At 46.4% G+C, this 23,446-nt stretch overlaps 1 protein-coding gene, 1 long non-coding RNA gene and 1 other non-coding gene across 5 annotated transcripts in view; 1 reads left to right on the top strand and 2 right to left on the bottom strand.

Moving 5' to 3' along the window:
• Nucleotides 1–9,685: 9,685 nt before the first annotated feature.
• LOC119459841 (U2 spliceosomal RNA) lies at nucleotides 9,686–9,881 on the bottom strand. The gene has a single exon (XR_005193835.1). It is a non-coding gene; the product is annotated as a U2 spliceosomal RNA (small nuclear RNA).
• A 163-nt stretch (nucleotides 9,882–10,044) lies between these two features.
• LOC125947135 (uncharacterized) lies at nucleotides 10,045–13,704 on the bottom strand. The gene has a single exon (XM_049671504.1). The coding sequence runs from the start codon at nucleotides 13,702–13,704 to the stop codon at nucleotides 10,045–10,047; it is 3,660 nt and encodes a 1,219-aa protein (XP_049527461.1).
• Nucleotides 13,705–15,207: 1,503 nt separating this feature from the next.
• Nucleotides 15,208–23,446, top strand: part of LOC125946778 (uncharacterized) — a 37,408-nt gene continuing 29,169 nt past the window's right edge. Inside the window, exons 1-2 of one of the 3 annotated variants that reach the window (XR_007467871.1) lie at nucleotides 15,212–15,292; nucleotides 22,357–22,489. This is a non-coding gene — a long non-coding RNA (uncharacterized LOC125946778). Of the gene's footprint in view, nucleotides 15,293–22,356; nucleotides 22,490–23,395; nucleotides 23,436–23,446 lie in introns of those variants that run through there. The other 2 variants (XR_007467872.1, XR_007467873.1) reach the window with 2 other exon arrangements.

The raw sequence follows: 23,446 nt of genomic DNA, 5'->3' as shown, positions 1-23,446 counted from the left end.
TCTGTTTCTTAGAAATGCAAAAAATCCATGTCGTTATATATCTCGGAAAATTGTAGGACTCTAATCTGTCTAGTAGCAGTGGGTACTCGACACTGTCATAAGCTTTCGCCACGTCAAGAGTCACTAAAGCACTCAATTCTTTTCTATTCCGAGCAAGTTGGATACGGCTTTCCAAGTCTACATGTGCACACCAAATGGAGAGACCAGGCCGGAAACCTATTTGACTTGGGCTCAGTATCGAATTTTTAGATATATGATCCATCTTGCGATCATATAGAACATGTTCAATAAGTTTTACCATATTTGAGGTAAGAGAAATAGTTTGAATATTGTCAAGATTATAGCCAGCTCCTTGTTTTTTAAGTAGCGGAATTATTTCGGCTGTCCTCCATTCTTGAGGAATCCAAGCATTTTTTAGAGAATAATTCACTGTGTACAGAAGTTCCTCAGGAGACATTGCAAACAAAATTTTTAACATGGCATTGGAAATGCCATCAGGTCCTGGGGCTGAGGCAGGCAAAGATCTAACGATATTGGAAAGCTCTGACCCTGTGACTTCCACAAAGTCATCCGCGATGGGAGGCCTTAATGTTCCATTCGACAAACGCGATGTTAAGCATTGTGCTAATCCCTTTCCTGTGAATTCTAATGAAGCAGATATCTCGCGTGGTGAAAGGATTATCGACACAGTATTCGCTGGTGTTGGTATGAACTTTCTATACCGAAGGAATCTGATCATAGTACGCACGCGAAGTCCCGAGCTTCGTCTTCTTCAAGTCCTCTCAAAACGTCTTCATCATCGCTCTGTCACAATATTTTTCTACATTGAAATGAATAGATAGCTACAACTGGCCTAGCCATTTGCTCATTTGTTATGCAAAAGTTATCGCTACAATAGCCTTCTTTTAATAATCCGTGAATCCTCTCTGAAATTACCAACATGTAACTTCTCATGATATCATAGTTTTTGCTTAACGTGTGATTTTTTTACCTAAACTAACAAGCATTCGTGGCACGTGACGATGTGTGTGATTGCATTATATTGAGTGGAAAATCGTCTTGGAAATTACCGTCTTTGATGCACTACAAATATCGCTATTGATTCTATATATCCCTAAAATAGTTACCTTCAATCAGTAAAACATGAAAAGTTTATGTTCTAGGTGATTAGTTGCCTCTTTCATTACGTAAGTACAAGTATGTAGTTATTTATCAGTAAGTATATTTGCTGTGTACAATCCAGCGAGCATACGCAAAAAATATTCCTGAAGTTACTTTTATGTTAAAATTCGCTTAGTGTTTGCGCTCTTGCAACACAAGAAGGCGAAAGACGAGTTGCACATCCGTAAAGCATCACGTTCGTTTTCTGACGTCCGCTCGTAATTATGAAATGAGGCGTACGTACACAATGTTGCACTGTTAGCGTTTAATTTATTTTGGTTTGCCTTGTTTTTTTGCCGCGTATATTTCTCGCGTACCCTTTAATTACACGCCGTGGTAGCTTAGTGGCTTTGGTAGGTTGGACTGCTAAGCTCGAGGATGTGGGTGCGATTCCCGGCCACGGTGGCTTACATTTCGATGGAGGCGAAATGCATAAAACACCCGTGTACGTATATATTATAGGTGCACGTTAAAGAACCCCAGGCAGTCGAAATTACCGGAGCCCTCCAATACGGCGTCTCAGCCATATTGTGATTTCTGGATGTAAAGCCCCGGAATTTATCATTACTATAATTGCCCTTTACCTGTTCTCTCAGTTCTTCACGATATATGGGTAAGTTCGACACGTTGAGATGGAGATTGGCATTCAACACGTTCTTATCGTCACACCCACATCATCAGAGGGATTTCTGGCCAAAAAATGCGGGTTTGCACCACACGTCATATAGTTGTCGTTAATCGCCACGTGAATGCAAGTATGTCAAGTTACTAATGCCATGACCCATCAGTCATCTTAGTCGCATATTTGTGCCTTTCCACGCTATACTTTGGTATATATACTAAGCGAGCGAGACGCGAGAGTTACGCGGTTTGTATTTAGTTTTGGTACCGCGGCCCCGCCGACGGACACATTCCGCTTCCCAAGAGCTAGTTAAGGATTTCGCCTTAATACAGAAACAGCAGAGCGCGGGAGGCAGTCTTGTAAAACAAATAATGAAATAAAAGGAAGGAAACGATAAAAGAAAGGAAACGAAATAAAGCATGAATTAAAAGAAAGGAAACGATAGGGTGTAAAAGCGTTAGCATGAGCTAGCCATATCTGCCACGTTCTATCATCGCGATCTCCATCTTATTTTCTTCTGCAGCACGTTCACGTTGCTCATTTCACACATAACTAAATGAAGTAAGCGCGCGGAATGCGTTACTCAAACAGCCGCGTAAGCGCGGACCAAGCGAGCTAGAAGCATATATAGACAAAATACCCGTATTCACAGCCGGCAAGCGCGTTCTCTGTGCGGTGGGTCACTGCGGTGTTACCTTGCGGTGACGTGGTACTTAATATATCCCAAATTATTGCGATGTTGGCTAATAGCAACCAAAATATCAGGCTCGTAGCAGACGGCCGCCTTGGCGCGGCTTCCGCAGCGGAGAAAGCCCACGGGTCGGGTATAGCAGCGCCGCGGAGCGGGAGCTCACAAGAAAAGGTCCTCGCTCCTCCCATGCATTCGCGCGGCGCTTTGGACACTCTTCAATATTCTAGGTCACTCTACCCCAATAATCAACGTTACTAGATTACCTCTAGTTACGGTGCCCAATAATGGCCCGTTCCTTCCGGCGAACGTCGGCGGCAACCAAGGAGGTTATAAAAAAACTTCTGGAGTGGAAATCCCCTATGCGCGCCCATGCGATCGGCTGAAGCCTGGGGAACCGGTTGGCGGCCATCTTGCTCCGGGCAAGAACGAGCGCTGCTTGCGCGCTGGTAGCGTAACCAGTGCGATTTCGTGGTGGCGTTTTATGATGAAAGCGGGAGAATTACTATGATTTATTTAGCGCAGATGTTTTTTTTTATTTTATTACGACAGCCTTTTATGCAGGTGGAGTGTCCGTCTCAAGGGCGTTTCAAAACCGTGTTGTTGACACGAAATGATCCTCTTAGGATAAGAGGCGATAGCGCGCGCAATACCATTATTAAGTATACAATATTAATTAAGCATGTGAACTGCAGTAACAATGAATATAGATAGGTGAATGAAGTGTGTTGAGACTGTAATAATGTTGAATTAGGAGTAAATAATCGTGGATTAAAGGGGTTTAGCTGGGTGATAGGAGTTTTAACGAAAGGTAATGATGGGAAGAACACGCGGTGCTGGGCTAGTTGATGATGATGAGAAAGCCACATTTAACATTCTAAAAGTGATTACGCAATTCAACTGAGGCGATAATGCGTGCACAGAGAGGTGAATTAGGCGAATTTAGAGTGACTTTTTGTTGAAAAAATTGTGACGAAATAAAGTGACGAAGACTCCGTAAAAGAAGTGGAAAGCGGCCGTCGTATCATTGAGTTAGCGACGCTAGGGCTTTCATGTCGCCTAGTTCTATCATCAGGAATCCCCAGTAATCTTTGTCATGTCAGGCTAAGGACAAATGCACAAAGCAGTTGTTAATGCAAAAATACGTGGGCTGAAGCTGTAACGCGTTTCATGCGCATCAGCTTGCCACATTACCGAAGCGACACGAAGTACAAGGTGAAATCTGTAAAGTGGTAAATAAATTTTTATTATGTCCTGGCTATTTTGATAAAAATAAGCATAAAACAACACGGTGGAAAAAATGAATAAAATATTGCATAACTACCTGGTGCATCACAGTGTATACTATAGGAAAACAATACCAAACAGGCATACATAAAATGCAAACACATCAAAACAAACATATTTTTGGCTGCGCAAACACAAAAAATTGCACCAATACCCAAAATTAAAGGCATGCTGATTATGTCACTTCTTAAGGCGCACGGTTCAGTAACTATGAATAATGGCTTTTAAATATTGCAAAGATAGTGAGTCCGCAATAGACGAATTTGTATGAACTCTGATTTGTATAGAACTTTACACGACGGCATGCAACAGCAACTTGATCTCAGAAAACAGTAATAATCGCGATCCAGCCTAAGTTAAATTACGCCGAGATAGGATACCTATGGCTGAACAAGAACTGTTGTTGCTCCAGGCACATATCGTGTTGTTACGCACACGATATGTGACTGGCAATACTCTTTATTTACCAGTTACGTCAGTTATTTTCTTGTTTTGATGCGAAATTATAAACAGTAAACTTGTGAGACGCAGCTACGACGTCCGCCAGGTCTGAGAGCTGTATCATTTTATATAAATAAGTAGTAAATAATTCCTCTCGACATGCGGAATCACATATGCAAGCGCACCGGAAGTATATACGAACAGCAAGCATTTCTTACGAACTCGCTTTTTTATGCAGATGTGCGGAGAACACTAGAAAAATTGTTGGAATGCTGCCCTGTCGCAGCCTTGTCGTTTGACCAGACCTGTCAAAACAACCCTCTTCAAAGTGCAGCGAGCAAAGAACATCCGAATCTTTAGGCGCCCAGCCATCTCTGCGAACAGCGGGCTGCCATGCGTCACGCAGCGCTTTCCCTTTCGGGAACCTGTCGCACAAACATACGCAGAAAAAAGCTTGTTTCAGCCTATATTCGCCAATTAAAATGTAGATTTCATGTACACCAGCGCTCCTCGACGGAGATAGTGCACAGCAATGGTCGAGCGATTGAAGGCTTTTTCGCGCTACATACACGTGAAACGTTACTCCTGACTTTTGCTTCGCACGATTCGTGCGACGCAAGCGTTCACCATCCCGTTCAGCAGAGCTTGGATGTTCCCTTACAATCGCAGAACTACCGCCCAGCAAACCGTAACTAAGCACTATAAATGCCGCAACTGCCGAACTACCGCAAGGGCCCAAGCGGCGCAGCTGCGTTTTCTGCCCGGAGCAATATGGCGGTCGCCGGCGTCAGCCGCGGCGCGGCATCTCCACTGTACTAGAATATGGTCGAGTGGGACGAGCGGCTGGGGCGGCGCATACTTTGCAGTGACGGCGCACGACGTGGAAAAATACTGTGGCGCCGCCGCGGTCGAAGTGGATTGGGCCGCATCAAGGTCGCGCCGTTGGAAACTGCTGGCGATACTGCTCGGCAGGGTCATTCGTACTACTTCGCGCGCTGGTATTTGCGTTCAGACTGCTCAAATGGGGTTCATAATTGCATATGGGCATGTATTTATGTCTTAATAATAAAGTCCTTTCTTTCTCTTCTTTATTTTATTTTATTTTTTTAATCCCGTTCGGTGATTGCGCGTGCATTGCGGCCGCAGTGTCGGCTTTCATTCTACTATGTTATTTTACGGTTCCCTTAGTAGAAAAAAATATTTTTCTCGTTTTTCAGGCAGCATATATATCTCGTGCGTATTGTTGCGCATATAGTTTTCTATCAATAGGTCTTGCGAAACGCAACGGAGAAACACATGTAACATTCCTGCTTGTGGCTTCAAACAACTAAAACATATCTGCCCCATCCTGCGCCTCGTGCTCATATTTACGGGAAGTATTCTTACATAAAAATAAACTGCGGCGCTACATTTCATTCAAGTCTCCGCCTTCCTCGCGTAACAGAATGCGGAGTAATTGGTACGGGGTCATTTATTGCTGCCAGACCTAGAGCGCCGAAAACAATCTTAGTTAGCCATTCTGTATGCTAATCTTTAGCCCTAAACCGTACGTGGAATTTTTTTCTTCAGTAAATACTTCAAAAAAAAAGAAAAGAAAAGCCGACGCGGTAGCTTAATTAGTGGCTATATAGTGGATACGGAGTTGCGCTCCTTAAACTGGAACTCCCGGGTTCAATCCAGGTCGCGGAATTCGATGGTAATGAAATGGAAAAACACTTGAGTACTATCTATTTAGGGGGACGTAAAAGAACCCCAGGGGTGAAAACTAATTAACCGGGTGGCTCATAATCATATCGTGGTTTCGCCACGTAAAACCGAAGAATTTTCTTATATTAAAAAAAAGAAAAAAGCTGGTGGCATGCGTTCTTCGGCTTATTTCTGGGAGTGTAAACAACATAAATTATTCTCGAGTCTGATTTCCGAGAAAAACATTGTTACCCTTATCCTATATTTCATACATAAATATAATGCCGTTCCCAAATGTATGACCGCTCAACTCAGCAGCTTGTATATTATAAACGGCTGCTTTCAGTTATCCGATGCACTATCATAACGACCGGTTCTCTTCGGAGAAAAAATATTTTTCTCGTTCTTCAAGCAGCATCTATCTCTCGTGTGTATTGTTGCGCATAAAGTTTTTCATCAGTAGGTCCTGCGAAACGCAAAAGGAGAAACATATGCAACCTTCCTGCTTGCCGCTTCAAACAAATACAACATAGCTGCCCCATCCGGCGCCTTGTCGTCAGATTTACGGGAAATATTGTTATAGAAAAAAAAAAAGCTGCAGCGGAACATTTCATTCAAATTTCTGCCTTTCTCGCGTAACAGAATGCGGAGTAATTGGTACGGGGTCATTTATTGCAGTCATACCTCGAGCGCCGAAAACGGTTTTAGTTAATTAAATCAAATCAAAGGAGAATTTTATTAGACAATAATATAAAAAATGCGTACAAAAATATTTGGTCCCATAGCCTAAAGTGGCCATTTTATATGCTAATCTTTGGCCGTACGCCGTACGTGGAATTTTTTTTCTAGTCGATACTTCAAAAAAAGAAAAGAAAAAGAAAAGAAAGCCTGCGCGGTAGCCTAATTAGTGGCTATATAGTATAGTGGATACGGTGTTGAGCTCGCGGGTTCAATCCAGCTCGCGGAATTCGATGGGAACGAAATGGAGAAAGACTCGTGTACTTCTATTTAGGAGCACGTTAAAGAACCCCAGGTGGCAAAAACTATATAAACCGGGTGCCTTAATCATATCGTGGTTTTGCCACGTAAAACCGAAGAATTTGCTTATATTAAAAAAAGAAAAAAAGCAGGTGGCTGCGTTCTTCGGCTTATTTCTGGGGGTGTCAACAACATAAATTATTCTCGAGTGTGATTTCCGAGAAAAACATGTTACGCTTATCCTACATTTCATGCATAAATGTAATGCCGTTCCCGAATGTATGACCGCTTAACTCAGCAGCTTGTATATTATAAACGGCTGCTTTCAGTTATTCGGTGCACTATCATAACGACCATAATGAAACAATTAAAGGAACGGCATGTCTCACATACACGTAGAGATATGTGCAGATCTGTTGCGTTCGTTGAAAAAGATAAGTTTGGCACCACACGGGGCACTCAGTTTTAATTGGTTGAAAACATGGTGAGACTGTCAAAAAACCTTGTCTGAATCAAGTTAGCAGATTTACAGGCTGCCCTAAAACGGGGCGTTTATATTGATCGAGAGCTATGGAACTTGTTAAGCAGGACTTATTACCACCCGTCCGTTAATTCTCTCAAGAACTGCGCCTCTGCGCAACAGCCACGACTCTCCGGCAGCACAATCATTCGGAATAACAGTCCTCACTTGCATGCAGTCACTCACCTTTGAGACTTCAATAGTGCTGTTATGCGTTACATTCGAACGGGAACGACTATTCGGTGTCGTACACGCTCTCTCTCACACACACACACACACACACACACACACACACACATATAAGATGGTTTTGCCTGCTATGACTATTATTTCTGCGAATGCGAGTTTTATTTGCGGTATTCACTAGTCAATGTGTTTGTTACTGCGAGCACGTGCGCTTATCCCGGTCGGGAGTTCTCACTTTTTCAATTATTGCATTTAGAAGATTTGTTATTTTTTCTCATACATATATATCGTGAATATATATGTCTAAGTACCCTTTGATTTAATTACCTAGAAACACATTGCTCATTCTTCGCGCCACGCAGTTAATAAACCTGGTTTATTTCACTCTAATATTGCTTTCTTCAATCATTGTCCCTGATAAATATCCAGCAACAAGAGGCGCACGTAAAATGACACGGTATCAATAATAACATTTTCAACGTAGCCTTGATGGTGTGGAGATACCAGTTACCTTTAGAGGAGAGTGGTAAAAACAGCAGTTCACCTGGCTAAAACTACATTTGGGACCGGCCGTCAAGAGTCATGGGTACGCCGAAGCAACTAAAGCATTTAAAAAAAATGTAGTGCACAGAGGTTCTGCGACAAAAACTGGGCGTCCCGCGCTCGCTAGCAGACGACGCGCTTGACAACGACAGCAAAATTGAAGACGTCGCGTTGTATAATCCATGCCTCAAATATATATGTTTGGCAAAATGGTGTAAACATAAATTTGCAGTTGAAATAAAGCACTATTTTAAGAGCATACTACGCGCAATCGGCCTCGGCGCCCGCAGCGAAAGTACGTTGAATATGCCGCGGAGCGCGTCTCCACCCCAATCCAGTTCGCTCGCAGCGCCCTCACACTATTTTTACACACGCGGCGCCTCAGCGGCAGAGCGCCGTTCGGCCCACTAGACCATTGTCTGGTACACTCTAGCGGCAACCGAGCGAGCGAGCACAACAGCGAAAGATGAAAGACGCGAGCTGCGAACGGCGGGTGGCGCAGGAAACTGGTTTCATGCGGACCCGCCCGACGGCTCGATGCGTACTCGTTTCTGGTCTCAGCCGGACCGCTAGTTTCGTACTATCGTCTGCTCGCGCTTGTTTGATTTGCTTGGTTTGGTCTCGTTCGTGCTTGTTTCGATTGTCACGGTTTGCGCTTGCTTGGTAATCTGATTGTATGCGCGACTTGTGTAGTACTTACTGGAAGCCAAGCGGCACTAGCGATTACACTGGAACCTACGACGAGTCATGTATAAAAGCCGACGCGCTTGGCCCACAGATCAGATATACGACGATTACCGATTCTGCTACATGTCCCTCTCAAATTCTTTGACTCAATATACCGCGAAATGAAAACACGTAAAGAGTTGCGATCAAATTTCGCATTAGGGAGTATCGTAATCGTTGGTGAGTTTTTATCTATCTGATACGCAACTCATATACAGCAGTTTTTTTTTTTAATTATAAGACACTTCAAATTATTTTAGGGCTGATTAATATGCAGCTTTATGTTAAATTACATTCCCTCCAGCGCGCACATCGAGCGAGATTTTTAGTGTCGTTGCTGATGCTTTCACACAAAAACGACGGTAGGTAGAAACAATTTTTAAATGCAATTGCTGGTGAAGGTAAACAAATTGTGAAGGGTTACAGCCAGGCCAGCTTGTTCTTTTCACTGTATTTGTGCAGTATCAATAAACGTTGGGAGGAAAGTAACTTATATGGTTTATAAAAGTAACGGATTGCTTTTGGAGGCTTTTCTTCTGTAACGTGTACAAGTATAGCCTGCGCCTCCTGAAAGTGGCTTTCCCGCAGAGCTTTGTCGTCCAGCGGCAGAGCTTTGCAAATATTACGGGGGGCAAATTTGTGGCGAAAATCTCAATATATAGCGTTATCACGGACATAACTGGTGTGCGTGCTGCTGTTGTATGGGTTTCGCATTGAAACAGCCATAGGCAAAATCGCGTCTCCAAAACGCGAAGAAGCCATGCTCGATTTAGAGCACTAGCTCCTTTGTGAGCTGTGTATTGCTATTTAGGTCTGATTTTTGATTTATATTTTACCCACCCCGTGGGGTGAGTGGGCCGATCCCGGAGGCAGTGCAATACCGGGCCAACCCGTGGCGGAGGTGAAGCAAGCTTCAAGCACTCCGCCCCATTCCAAAAATAAGTTTAATATCTTGGGTCCAAATAGGACCCGTATCAGATATTAAGCTGATAAGAACAGAGGTTTTTAGAAAAATGTTTGCTACATTTTTTCCAAAAAGGACTGTTAAAAACGACACAAAAATGGCACTTGAGTTTGGTGTTTGTTTTTGAGCAGGCATGGAGGTGCGTGTTTGTTTAGCGTGTGTAAAAATATGTGTTGGAAGTTTTTGAGCTGGCATGAAGGTGTGTGTTAGTTTAGTGTGTGACTACCCAGTGAAGGTTTATTTCACTTGGCGGCGATGTGGTCAGCGTAGACGTTGCGGGATGCCGCGATGGTCTCGCTGACAGCCAACTTCTTGAACAGCCGCAGGTACTTCTTGCTGCAGAAGCGCCGCATGACGCGGTCGTTCCGGGGGTCCCAGGATCCGAGGGCTCCGACGATGATCGCCTCCACGGACACTTTCTGGTACTTCCGCTGCAGGTACTCCTGGACTGGCTTGTACTTCTCCTCCTTCTTCTGGCGGGCCTCGATCAGGGCTGCAGGCCGGTTGTCAAAGGGGCAGGTTACGTCCACGATGATAGCCTCCTCGCCCCTGCAAAGCACAAGATCGGGACGGAGGTTAGTCGTGCCCACAGGCCGGTTCTCGTGGGTGACAGTGAACCTGTTGGAGGCAGCGGCTTTCACTCGGTTTACGATCTGGTTGTGGCGGCTTGTGTATGCTTGACTGTGAGTCATGCAGTGACACAGGACGTGCGGCAGAGTCTCGGGATGAGAGCCGCACACCCTACACCGTTGGTCCACGGCCGTTGCCCACGGCCTCGCTGCGTTCAGGGGAACGACGTTAAGCCGAGCCCGGTGAACGAAACGCCAGTCGGCAAACCTTGTGAATTGGCCGGTACGCAAAAAGTGGGAACTGCTCCGGTCAGCGGCGACGCACTCCATCACTTTCCCCTGGTTGGGTTTTTGGTGGAGATCGTGGTTTCGTGCGTGCGCCAGTGCCATCCGGAGTGTCCTCACCACCTTAGTGCGCTTCCTCGGACCAAGTGTCACGTCACCCCTCGAGATACGCGGGCCTTCTTCTTCCAACTCCCAGGCAACACCGAGTCGTCGAGAAGCCTTGCGGGCCTCCGTCCACACGGACTGGAGTTGCGTTGCCGTAGCCCGGAAGTCGCCCTCCGTCTCGCCGCTCAGGTAGGCCGCCATGTCCCCGGGGTCTGCAGGCCGCCGCAGCCGCTTGCTGGTCACGTTCGTGAGCGCCTGCAACGCCAGGTCCTGGACTTCCTTGTCTGCAGAAGAAAGCAATTTGAAAGCATTATCAATTCTGCAGACGTCGCTGATTTCCGCTGCTACCGGGATGCCGATCGCGCCAGCCGCGGAGCTACCGTAAAGGTAGTCGTTGGCAGCGTTCGCGGGCAGGTAGAGCGTCTTTTTGATCAGCGGGCGGAGCGTTGTGTCCAGGCGAGACCACTCTGCTTTACCAAGGGAGCCACACCTCATGGAAAAGTTGAGCGCCGGAAATACAAAAGTTTTAACGGCGTCCAATCTCTGCCATGGGGCGAGCATCGAGGTGAGCAGGCGGCGACCCACGCTGATGGCCTCGTCCACGGTCGCCCGGTCCGGTAGCACCGAGAATCCCACCGGCCGTCCCAGGAAGGCGTGCGCCTCGAAGTCACCGATCGAGGTGATTGGGGTGCCGTAGACCGTGAAGGTCGTAGGTCTTGTCCCCACGGGTGTCTGCCCGGAGAGGTGCAGTGACTTGCACTTCGCGGGGTTGAGACGCAGCCCGAGCTGGCTCGAGAGGGTTGCCGCTACGTTAATGCGGCTCTGTAGCAAACCTGGGTCGTCAGCCAGCGGCGTTAGATCATCGGCGTAAGCGAGCACGTTGTGCTGCTTATCGCCTCCCTGTAACGCACGCACAACTGGGTCGAGCACCAGGTTGAACAGGAGGCCGCTCAGTGGGCAACCCTGTCGTATGCCGGCGGAGATCTCGATCGGGGACGTGGTCCCTGCCTCCGCGATGATGCTGGTCTTGTTGTCCCTGTAAAGATCGGCAACAACAGCACAAAAGTCAGCTCCCGCGCCCGCTCCGTGCAGCGCGTCGATGAGGGCGTTGTGGGGGACCGAGCCAAACGCGTTGGCGAAGTCCAGGAACGCCGCACACAACTGCCCACCGCCGGCTCTCGCCGCGTCTAGGCGCTCCTGCAGTACGAAGTTGTGCTCGTACACACCATCATACGGCAGGAACCCCTTTTGACAACGGGAGAGCACTTCTTGAGAGGCGATCCACTCCTGCAAACGAGATGCCAAGCACCCCGCGTACAGTTTTGAGATCGTGCTCCCAAGGGCAATGGGCCGCCAGTTTGCGGCGTCCCCGGGGTCCCCCTTCTTGTGGATGAGCACGGTCCGCGACTCCTTCCAGGCAGCAGGCGTCCTCCGGTACCGCAGGCAGACGTTGAACACTGCGGTGAGAAATACGGCATCTGGGTCAGTTGTGCGCCAATGTTGATAGGTGAGGCGGTCACTTCCGGGGGCAGTGTTCTCGCACTTGCGAAGGCGAGAAACTACCTCACCGTTGGTGAATTGCGCAAGGCTGACTTCGGCCATGTCGCTCCGCTTCACCTTGCTCAGAAGGAGCGAAGTGTCGGCTTCCCGTGGCCCCCAAGTCTCACTGAAGTGCTCTTCTAGTTCGCCAAGGGGGATCGGGCACAAACGTGTCTCGCCCTCCACGATCAGCCTCACTGCACGTCGACGGTTCCGCCGGTACAGTGCCTGAATCTGCTGAGCATTCTCAGGATTCAGGGGGCGGCGCGGCTTCCCGTTAGCGGAAGCTGCTGGGAGCTTTACCGCCTCGGACACTACCTGTATGGCGTCTTCCAGGATGTCCGTGAACTGCAGCCACGCGGAGTCCGAGACCGCCTCTCGTTGCAGCTGCCGCAGCTGCTTGGCGTGCTTGGCTAGCACGCCGTCGTCTGTTATCGTGCCTGCGAGAGAGAGGAGGTCAGCTTCTTCGGAGACCGCGTCGCTGTGCTCGGCGGCTGCAGGCGACATCGGCGCTTCGGGAGAGGAGGCTGTGCTGCTCGCCGAGCTGTCGTGTGCCGTGTCCTGATTGGCGCACGCCTGCTGCAAAGGGGGAGAGGGGAGAAGCTGTGCGTTAGAGTCGCCGCCTTCTGAAAGAGAGGGAGACGCTGCTTCTGTCAAATTCGGTGTTGAAGTCATAGTCGGAGGGCTGCCGCGTCTCGGAGTGCCAGGCGTTGAGGCCGGCGTGGGCTCCTTCGAGGGCGCCGGTGTCGTGGTCGTGACTGAGATGGGAGAGTCAACGTTGGGGCTGCCGCGTCTTGGAGTGCCAGGTGTTGAGGCCGGCGTGGGCTCGTTCGAGGGGGCCGGTGTCGCGACTGAAATGGGAGCATCGACGTTAGAGTCGTCGCTAGTCGTAGGCGAAGCTGGTTGATTAGCGGACGATGCTTGCTGAGCGGCCGCTCGTCTCCTGTGTGCCTTCATGTGGTTGTCGAGTCCTTTTCTGGAAGGAAAGGAATACGGGCATTCAGTGCATTTGTGCTGGTTCTGGGTCGGCGTGCTGAATTCGTGCTGGCCTTTAGTGAGGCATCCGTGCGATGTCGGCCGGTATCCCAGGATTTTCCTGCAAAGAGTGCAGAAATGTGTTGTGGTTACGATCCTGCAGCCGTGCTGTTGCTCGAGGTGTCGCTGGAGAGATTGCCGTCGCGATGTCCACACTGCCGGTGAGTAGCTTGTTGAGCAGCCTTTTTCAGTGCATTTGAAGGTGCTGGGGAGAGGAAAGAATACTATTAATTCCGTCTCGTGGCGCATCGGCTGTGATCCAGGCTGTGCGTGGGCGAGGTCTCGTTGTGATGGGCTTGCGGGCGGGGAGCGAACGGGGATCCGGCTGGGTGGAGTTGGAACGTCTGGAGAGCGGGACGGTGGCGCCATCTCGTTTGCGTTGGCCTAACTGCACAGCGGGGGAGAAAAATGTGGCGCCATCTCGTTTGTGTTGGCCTAACTGCGCAGTGGAAGAAAGGAAAAAAAAAAAAAGGGGAGCGGGCACAGAAAAGAAGATAAACACGTGCGCTATAGATCAGCGTGTATGTTACCACAGTTCACGGCGAGCTGGCAAACTTACAGCATGCAGGAGGAGCGTGCACAAAGAGAGAGAAAAAAAAAAGAAAAGGCTTACCACGTGCACGAAAATCAGCAAAGAGTGTCGCAGCAAAATCAGCAATATGCGAGTGTCTCACCTAAGCCTACTGTAAACCGTCAGGTTTACCACGTGTACGGAAAGCAGCAAGGCAATATGTGATTGTCTCACCTAAGCCTACTGTGAGCCGTCAAGTTTACCACGTGTACGGGAATCAGCAAGGCAATATGCGAGTGTCTCACCTAAGCCTACTGTGAACCGTCAAGTTTACCACGTGCACGAGAATCAGCAAAGCAATATGCGAGTGTCTCACCTAAGCCTACTGTGGACCGTCAAGTTACCACGTGCACGAAAATCAGCAAGGAGTGACACGGGAAAAGGGTAAAGATATACAAGTCCGATCGACAACCACGTGCGAGGGTTTAGCTCACCGCAGTTCACGGCGATACGGCTGGTTTACCGCGTGCGAGAGCGTAGGCACGAGAACAAGTATGCTAAAAGAGGGAACACTCCGCGGCGCTAAGGCCGCGGAGCAAAAAGAAAAAAACACAGAAAAGGGCGTGCAAGCGAGCCGAAGAAGAAAGAAAAAAAAAAAGAAAAAAAAATTTAGGGAAGCACTAGGACTTACGGCATGAAAAAAAAAAAATGAGAAAAAGGCTACCAATGAACTACTTAGTTACAATTACAAGTTAAACAGTACTAATGAAAAAAAGAGCACTACATTAAATAAAGCAAGCAATAAAACAGGCAACGTTGACTCTTACCAACTCAGCAGGCAGCAGGAATCCAGGCAGCAGGCGTCCGATCTCGAGGGCAGGGGTCCGGGCAGGGAGAAGTGCGCAGTGGGACTACACTTTGATCTTAGCCAAAAGGCCGAGAAGCGATAAATAAATCACGGACCGCGGTCTAAACCCACTTTTTAAAACCACAAAAGAAGCCCAAGAGCCCGCATCAGCCTGTACCAGCGAAATACCGCTATTACGGCACAAAATCTGAGGCTCTCGCTCTGAAAACTGCTGGGTTTATCTGGATGCAGTACTTTTAGTTTGAAATGTTCCAATAATACCTAATTTATTAATAAATTGGTATAAGAGACGCGAGATTCCACAAAATGCACGTAGAGGTACTCTCGACCTCTCGGTGGCGTCAGACAGAATAAAGGTCGATAGTGTCAAGTTTCATACAGAAAGGGCAAAGAGCAAGCACTTTTTTTTCTCCCAAATTATAATTTGGTTGACAAAAAGCTGGAGGTGCCCAAGCCAACAAAACCGACTAAAACCATTATCGATCACAACAAGCGACGACGTCACAGTCAACATGGCTTCTCGCATGGCTTCGCCGTTCATGACCTTCCTCTGTGCGCGTCGGCCGTCAACGCGACAAGTTCGTATCGTTAACTTTATATCGGGGATATTTATCTCATATAGCCGAACCAGTTCCGAATGGGCGCACAAGTTATCACCAAAGTCTACGATTGCAGGAAAGAAAAAACTCCTTACGAGGCAAGCGAGCGCCCTGAATCCGTGCGGCACTTCAGCAGTGTATTCCCATAATCGCCGATTGGAGTGATACAGCGCTATTAAGGCTTTCCACTGCGTCAAACCTCAAGGCAATTTTTATTTTTTGCTCCCATCAATCACATGAGCGCAAACGTTTGCGTTAAGCAGGTTAAGCTGCGATGCAACGAAGTTGTTTAGAGGCGAGCGTCGACGCCGTACAGCGTTTCACTTGCGTTTGTGTGTGTGTGTGTGTGTGCGTGCGTGCAGCTCATTCTATGTGGAGGGCCTACATCCAACGCTGTCTAATTCTATGGACCGCACCTAACTCGGAGAAACACATTCTTTTTCAACCATGTCGTTTGCAAGTGAAAATGTAAACGTCGCTACGAGTCCATGCGTGGAATTCTCGGTGAGCGACGGAGCCGAGCAGTCACGCCCATTGCTCGGTAAGTCCCGTTTAAGAATAAGTCAGGAATTGTAGTGCAGCAGCCGCAGAACCAGTACGAACGCAGTTTGCTGAGACCGAAAGTGAAAATCAAATTGTAGTGAAGTGTAGAGTCGCATAACTTTTGATTTTAGGCCAAATTTGGTTTAGACCAGACACGGCAGCGTAGCAAATGCGGCGTTGTGCAGGTGTTCCCTAGTGCGCCGTCTCTGCCCGCCTCTGCGGCCGTCTGTCGCTCGCTGCGAGCACTCGCTCGTGGCGCTGCGAGCGTAGCGGCGTTTAAGCGGCGTTGCATGTAGGCTCCCTATCGTAGCGCCCGTCGCGGTCGCGTTGAAGCGACAGAGTGCGGGCGGCTCGGGCTGGCTCGTCCACTGTGTATTGCGCACTGTCTGGCTTTCGGCGTGAGATAGAAAGACCGGTTCTCCTTAGAAAAACCGTAAAGCCCAGACAACACGTACGCTTGCTTGCGGACGCGCGCGAGCTCGCGTCTACGCGCCTTGCGCCTGCCGCGCCTAGCGAGGAATGGCGGTTTGCATTCACAAATACGCGCGACGGCGCGCGCTCCATGGCGCGCTCACTGGCCTCAACGCCTGGCCTCACTCGTTGACGCCTTGGCAGACGCCACTTCGTACTTCGTTGTTTACAGTGTTTCAGAATGTTTCGATATCTACAAACGTAATTGTTATATTTTTAGAGCTGTTACATCAGCACAAAAAGTGAAGAAGAAGCACTTTCTTGCATAGTATAAATCTGCTTAACTGAGAGTTGAATGTACCGCGACGTAGCTCCGTAGCCTGGCGTGGGCGCGCAGACGCGACCTAGCGCGCGTCCGCAAGCGTACGTGTGGTCTGGGCTTTACAGCCGAGTACTCGGTGTTCGTGTTCACCGGTGCCGGTGAAACAGCGAACAAGTGTGATACGCGTTTACCTTCGCTTGAACAACTCTTTCGCAAAAGGGAACGACCGTGGTACATCCTGTTTAAATCCTTTGTCGTGTGTATTTGTTGATTAACGCTCAAAATATAGAAGGAAACGTTCGCATATGCCACATTTCTTCCCCTTTTAGTTCTGACTGATTAAAAAAAAAAAAACGTCTGTGACAGCGCTGGTACGCCTCTGCAGGTGTATTTATGGAAGAGGCGGAGGTTATACCTACGCGAGAAATTACTATGTCCATGTAGCTGATTAAGAAGATTCACTAATTAACTTATATTTAGCTTCAGGGCATATATGCTACAATTCGTATCATATATATAGGATTCGTATGAGCAGCCAACCCAGGCAGCACAACCAGGCTGGCCCCAGCACGGCAATATCACGGCAAACACCGGCACAAATACAGGCCTGAAAGCGGCAGCGCTACCCGCGTCAGGAATGGCCCAGTGCGGGCATGCCACTAAAGGGCCTATTTCGGCCATCATGCGCAAGCGCCAATACAGGCAGATAGCTAGCTCTGCCGTTCATTGCCACTCTAGTGTCCCACCTTGCCTACTGGCATCGCCGGTATTGGTCAGTAGCCGGCTCTGCCGCTTTTAGTCAATTTCTTGTCCCGCATTACCCAATGGCATGACCATATTAGCAGATTGTGATGTATGTGGGCGATGCCGTTATTTCCTACGATTTTAAATTGCGCAAATATTGCACAGTAGCTCGATGCAACATGCCATGATCTACTATAAAATCACCAAATAATGATACATAATTTCTTTATTGGTCTTAAAATAAGTTGATACAGATTGTCGCTCGTATCCCCAATCATGTGGACCACTTACGATATCTTTGTTTATGACGCTACGGGGGGTTGAGGCTGGGCTCGCAAAAGGGGCACTTGGAAGATGCTGAAAGGGTTGAGTCGCTTCGGCGTAACGCCGCCTTCTGCTATTAGCACAGTCGACGGCGCCTGACAGCCACATCCTTATGAAGTCTAGCGCTTGACTGATGTCAATCTCTGCGTCTCTCAGGCACCATCTGCATACAATACATATACCTATATTACCTCAACGCTACCAGTGAAGTATACGTGCTCACGTTGGTGAGCGTGCTCACGTGCTCACGTTGGTTTCGACGGGAATTCAGGGCGCAGGCTCCTTTCCCAAGCGTATCACCCCTGAAGAAAGCCGAACGCCAGGCCGGGGTACGCTTGTACCCTTTTGAACCAGTGCGTGCCCGGCGGCGGTGGGAATCGAACCCACAGCCTCCCGCAGCCGAGGCGGGCGTGTCGACGTATCGACACGTGTCGAGGCACGAACACTGCCTGACGAAACAAGGACACCACCGGCGTGGGGCACCGCCAGGGGGAACCTTCCTATAAAACCTGCTGCACTGGAGCCCTGCACTTCACTTGGCAGCAGCGAGGGCAGCGAAAGTTTGTTCCTCACACGCCTGCTTTCGTTTAATGCAGGTTAGCAATCATTTTCTTACTACACAAGTATCTTTCAAATTGCTGCCTCTCTGCTGCCAAAGTGATAATTTGGTGTTGTGAATATGAGTGAATTAGCAAAGTTTCGAGAAGAGATGAGAAAGGAAATGCTTGAATTCAAATCTGCAATTGAGAGAGAACTACGGAAGGAAATAAGAGACCTAAAAAGCAGTGTGAGCTTTTTGAATGAAGAAGTCGAAAAATTAAAGGGAGAAAACATTGATCTTACGAGGGACAACAAGTCTCTAAGGAGCATCAATGAAAAGCTAACAACTGAGTGCCAAGCTTTGAGAAAAATGTCTCATCAGGATCAGAGGATCACTGCCTCTGAACAATACTCTCGAAAATGTAACCTTGAGATTAAGGGAATACCCAAACTTGCTAATGAGGACCTTCCTAGTACCCTTCACGAGATTGGCGCACTGTTAAATGTTCCCATCTTGAAAGATGATGTTGAAAAGTGTCACCGCGTACCTGCAAAAAATGCCACTTCAATACCGAACATAGTAGTGCAATTCAGGAGCCGCTCCAAACGCGATTCGGTGCTTCAAAAAGCAAAGAAAACGCGCATCTCGACACAGGATCTTGGCCACTCCTCTAACACGCCTGTGTTCATCAATGAACACTTATGCCCAGTTTTAAAGCAACTTCTTGGCATGGCAATAGCTAAAAAGAAAACAGCAAACTGGAAGTTTGTGTGGACGAATGATGGGCGTATTCTTGCACGGAAAGATGAAAACTCGCATGTTCTGCACATTCGTGAAGCATGTGACATTGAAAAGATTGCTTAGAATCGCTATGCGCTGTTGTGGTGCATCTTTTCTTTCGCAATGGCGATATCATCTCGTGACGTCAATAATCTTGTAGCAAGGCGCTTTCGCGACAAACTGTGCTGCTTTCATTTAAACATTCGTTCAGCACGACACAAAGAAGATGAACTATCTGCTTTTCTTAATACCCTTTCTTTTACTTTTGACATTATAATGATCACGGAGACTTGGTATACTGTAGAAGACCAGGTTTACAGGCAAGATAATTATAACACTTACTTCCTCAATCGTACAAAGAAAAAAGGTGGTGGCCTTGCCGTGTTAATAAAGAACGGCATAGACTCTCAGATAGTACCAGAATTTTCTTTTATTAATTCTGACATTGAATGCTTAACTCTAAAGTCACGAAATTACGTTTACTCTGTCATATACACACCACCTGATTCATCTGTAAATAATTTCACTAGTGTTCTTGAAAAATTATTCAATTACGTAAATGACAACAACTTAAGACTAATTCTTGGTGGTGACATTAACATCAACATACTGGAGTCTTCTCCCCTCGTAATTGAGTTTATGGCTACGGTTGTGTCAAATGGTTACGAGATAGTAACAGATACCCCCACACGTATCACACCAAATTCGGCAACTTTAATTGATGTTTTTATTACCAACATAAACAAAGATAACGTAGAGTCAGGTGTATTGTGTTGCGATATGAGCGACCACCTAGCACTTTATTTTATTACAGACAGTGATACCAAAAAGCCCACGGAGTTACCGACTAGAACAGTTCAAGATATCACGCCTCTTACCTTAGCTGCTTTTAGCACAAGTCTTTCCCAAACAGACTGGAGTACAGTCTACCTTTCATTAACTGCAGATTTAGCCTACGAGACATTCATAGCTATCCTTAAACAAATTTATCTTAGGCATTTTAAAGAAAAGGTTGTAAAAAAATGCCGTAAAAATCGAAAACCATGGATAAATAATGAATGTTTAAAAATGATCAAAAAGAAAACGAAACTTTTTAGAAGGTTTTTAAAAACTAGAGACCTGTCAGACCTAAAAACATTTAAAGAATTCCGCAACAAAGTAAATGCGTTTATTAGGAAAGAAAAAAGAGATTATTTAAGTCAACAATTTAATCCAGACTGCTGCAATGAGAGTGCAAACATCTGGAGGAAGCTTAATACGTTACTTCACAGGACACCTATTTGCTCAGGAATTACGGAAATAAAAATAGATGGCCAGATTGTTAAAGATCTAGAGCTTGCCGAAAAATTTAACCACTTTCTCATAAACGTTGTAAAGCCAACGCAAAAATTACAGCCAACGCTAACTCGTGCAGAGACGACAGAAACAAACAGCATCTTTTTAGAACCAACCGACGATCAAGAAATAGCCCTAACGTTCTCTGCGCTAAAGAACACCAGCGCGCGTGACATAGACGGCTTTCAGATATCTCCGATCAAGCATGTAATCCATATTATAGCTCCTGTGCTCACTCACATTTATAACCTGTCTTTATCGACAGGCTGTTTTCCAAAACAAATGCAAACGTCTGTTGTCACTGTGCTATATAAAAAAGGAGACAGAAATGACCTTACGAACTACCGACCCATTTCTATATTACCGATATTTTCAAAAGGCTTTGAAAAAATTATTTTTAAGAGAGTCAAACTTTTGCACCAAATTTCACATAATAACAAAATCACAGTATGGTTTCATGAAAGGCAGGTCGACTGAGACTGCTTTACTAGCCCAAAAAGAAATAATTCTAAAATCTTTTGAAGATAAGAAACTCTGCATTGGAATCTTTGTAGATTTTTCCAAGGCCTTTGATCGTCTCTGTCATTACACTTTAATTGAAAAACTAGAAATGTATGGTATTCGTGGCATCCCACTTTCACTCTTGAAATCATACCTCAAGTGCCGATCGCAATGTGTAAAAATTAACAATTACTTCTCTTCTCTTCAGCCGATAACCACTGGGGTACCACAGGGTAGCATTTTAGGGCCGCTGCTTTTTAACCTGTACATCAACGATATTGTAAAAATTAGTGATAAACCTAAATATATAATCTATGCCGATGACACTAGCATTTTCTTCACTGGTAACGATATGGGTGCATTGACTACACTTATCAACACTACATTAGAGAGCCTAAATGCATGGAGTGAGCAAAATTCATTAGTCATTAACGCATCCAAAACAAAAGCTGCAATTTTTCACTCGCGGATGCAGATTACTTCTCCAGGTGATGCCTTACGCTTAGGTAGTGCGACGATTGAAATTGTAGAGACGGTTAAAACTTTAGGAGTGTTTTTTAATTGTAGAATGTCATGGGAACCACAAATTAGTAAGTTAATAACTAATATTTCCAAATGTGTAGGTATACTTGCACGACTGCGTTCCTTGCTTCCAGTTTCCGTTAAGATAACACTTTATAACAGCTTGTTTTTATCGCATGTCAGTTATTGTTTTCTGGTATGGGGAAGCACAACAGCAACGAACATTAATAGACTATACAAACTACAGAAAAAAGCGATTAGGCACATTGCTAATGTTGACTATTATGCGCACACGGGTGAATTATTTAAACGGTTTAACATTATTCCAATTCATCAGCTTTACGAGTATTACCTAGCAATAAGATATAAAAAATCCCTGCTCAATAGCAATCGCGCTTTTTTGGATATTTTTCAATTAGAACCATCCATTATCCCATACCCTACTCGTCACCAACAATACTGGATCATTCCATTCTGCAGAACACACCTCGGCCGACAAATGCTTCGCTTCACTGTTCCTGTTTTATTAAACAAATTAATTCAAAAAAGAATAAAAATTGAAGAATGTGGCGCACGTGCTATTAGGGAAGCACTTTTATCATGACATCAACGCAATATTATTTATCACTAATAAAACTTTCAGCGTATATTGTAATTTGTCTTCATGTATTGTACTGTGTAATTTAACCGTAAAGGAATCTATGTATCTATATTTTCAGTTCGTGATGAATCTATGTGTATTACAAGTTGTAAAATATTAACCCTTTCTTGCTATGATGAATTTTTGTTCGTCTGTCCTCAATGCTTTCCATGTATCAGGGAGGCTCGGGTTCCCCTCAAGTGACTAATGTCACTTTTATCCCGAGCCTGCCCTCATCCTTGAGATGAAAATAAACTGATTTGAGTTGATTTGATTTAGTATAAGCAAGAGGCACAAAACTGAGAAATTAAATACTTATCACCTGCCCCCACTCTACACAGCCGCATGTTAAACAGTCTCTTGTGTTTCTTCCCATGCAGGCTGTACGGCAGTTGAACTGCATGGGCCATGACGGCGTTGATTATATTGAAGGCAACCTCCCGCAGACATGATTCCTCCATTCAAACAAGTTGTTGAAGCTGAAAAAAAGAAGCAGAAATACGCAGAAATTTGGTAGGAAATGCCGCTGCATCAAAATATGCGATTTTTGTTCTAACTAGTCAATTATGATGAAATATGCCTTCCTCACAAGGATTCTCGTAAGTGCTTGTGGGTAGCTGTAATTAGCCTTTGGCAATGCATAAGCTTTTAGAACAAAGGTAGCAAAGAAAGGGTGCATTACTTCATGATAAACACCTAAGCAAGCTACAATACAACCGATTATAGTTTTGCAGGAAGTTCCGAACACCAGTCAGCTCGCAGAATGTACTTCCTGAGTAAGGAATTACGACAATCCAACTTTGGTCTTCTTGAGTGTACCAGCCAAAATGTGCCGTGCTGCGTGTTTTCAAACAGACAGAGCGCTTCAGCTGAGGCTGAAGCGGTGCAGCACCGTCTACGTACGTAGTAAAAAGTGGTCGTACATTATCTCTGTAAAAAAAAAAAAATACACGTATTAGGCAATGCACGTAGTTGAAACAATATACTTGAGAATAAAAAAAGGGACAATTGTACTTGACTTGCGATAATGGAGTTTATTTCGAAGAAAATGCGGTTTTCTGACGTTTGCCTAGTTAATGTTTCACCCGATAGCAGTGTGGAACCAAGCTTGTAGTGGCGCGAAGGTCAAGCCGCTGGTACTGAACACGTTGCTGGACAAGTTGATGCATGCGTCGCAAGCAAAACATGGTGCAAGCAATGTGGGCAGCGACAGCTCACAGGCAGAAGCAGAATGTGTACGGGTCCCTCGTCCTCCGAGAGACCGAGATGCGCCACGTTTTCTTTTTTTTTTTTTTGGCAGCGGGCGAGGTCCGCGCAGGGAGCAACTTCTTTGTGCACTAATCCGGTTCTGAGTTGCAGCGCAGGCTCGGCTGTGCGCATAATAGGCAGTGCATACCTTCGACCACGACCGGCTTTGTGCCTTCGACACTGTACAGCGAGGGGACGGAGGGAAAATGTGGTGAGAGTGAA

This window comes from Dermacentor silvarum, chromosome 7 (genome assembly GCF_013339745.2).
Source record: "Dermacentor silvarum isolate Dsil-2018 chromosome 7, BIME_Dsil_1.4, whole genome shotgun sequence".
Classification (NCBI taxonomy): Eukaryota; Metazoa; Arthropoda; class Arachnida; order Ixodida; family Ixodidae; genus Dermacentor; species Dermacentor silvarum.
This window is presented reverse-complemented; position numbering and strand designations above follow the sequence as displayed.

Excerpts from the sequence above, each read along its gene's own strand:
- LOC125947135 (XM_049671504.1), bottom strand. The coding sequence starts at position 13,704 with ATGGCGCCACCGTCCCGCTCTCCAGACGTTCCAACTCCACCCAGCCGG.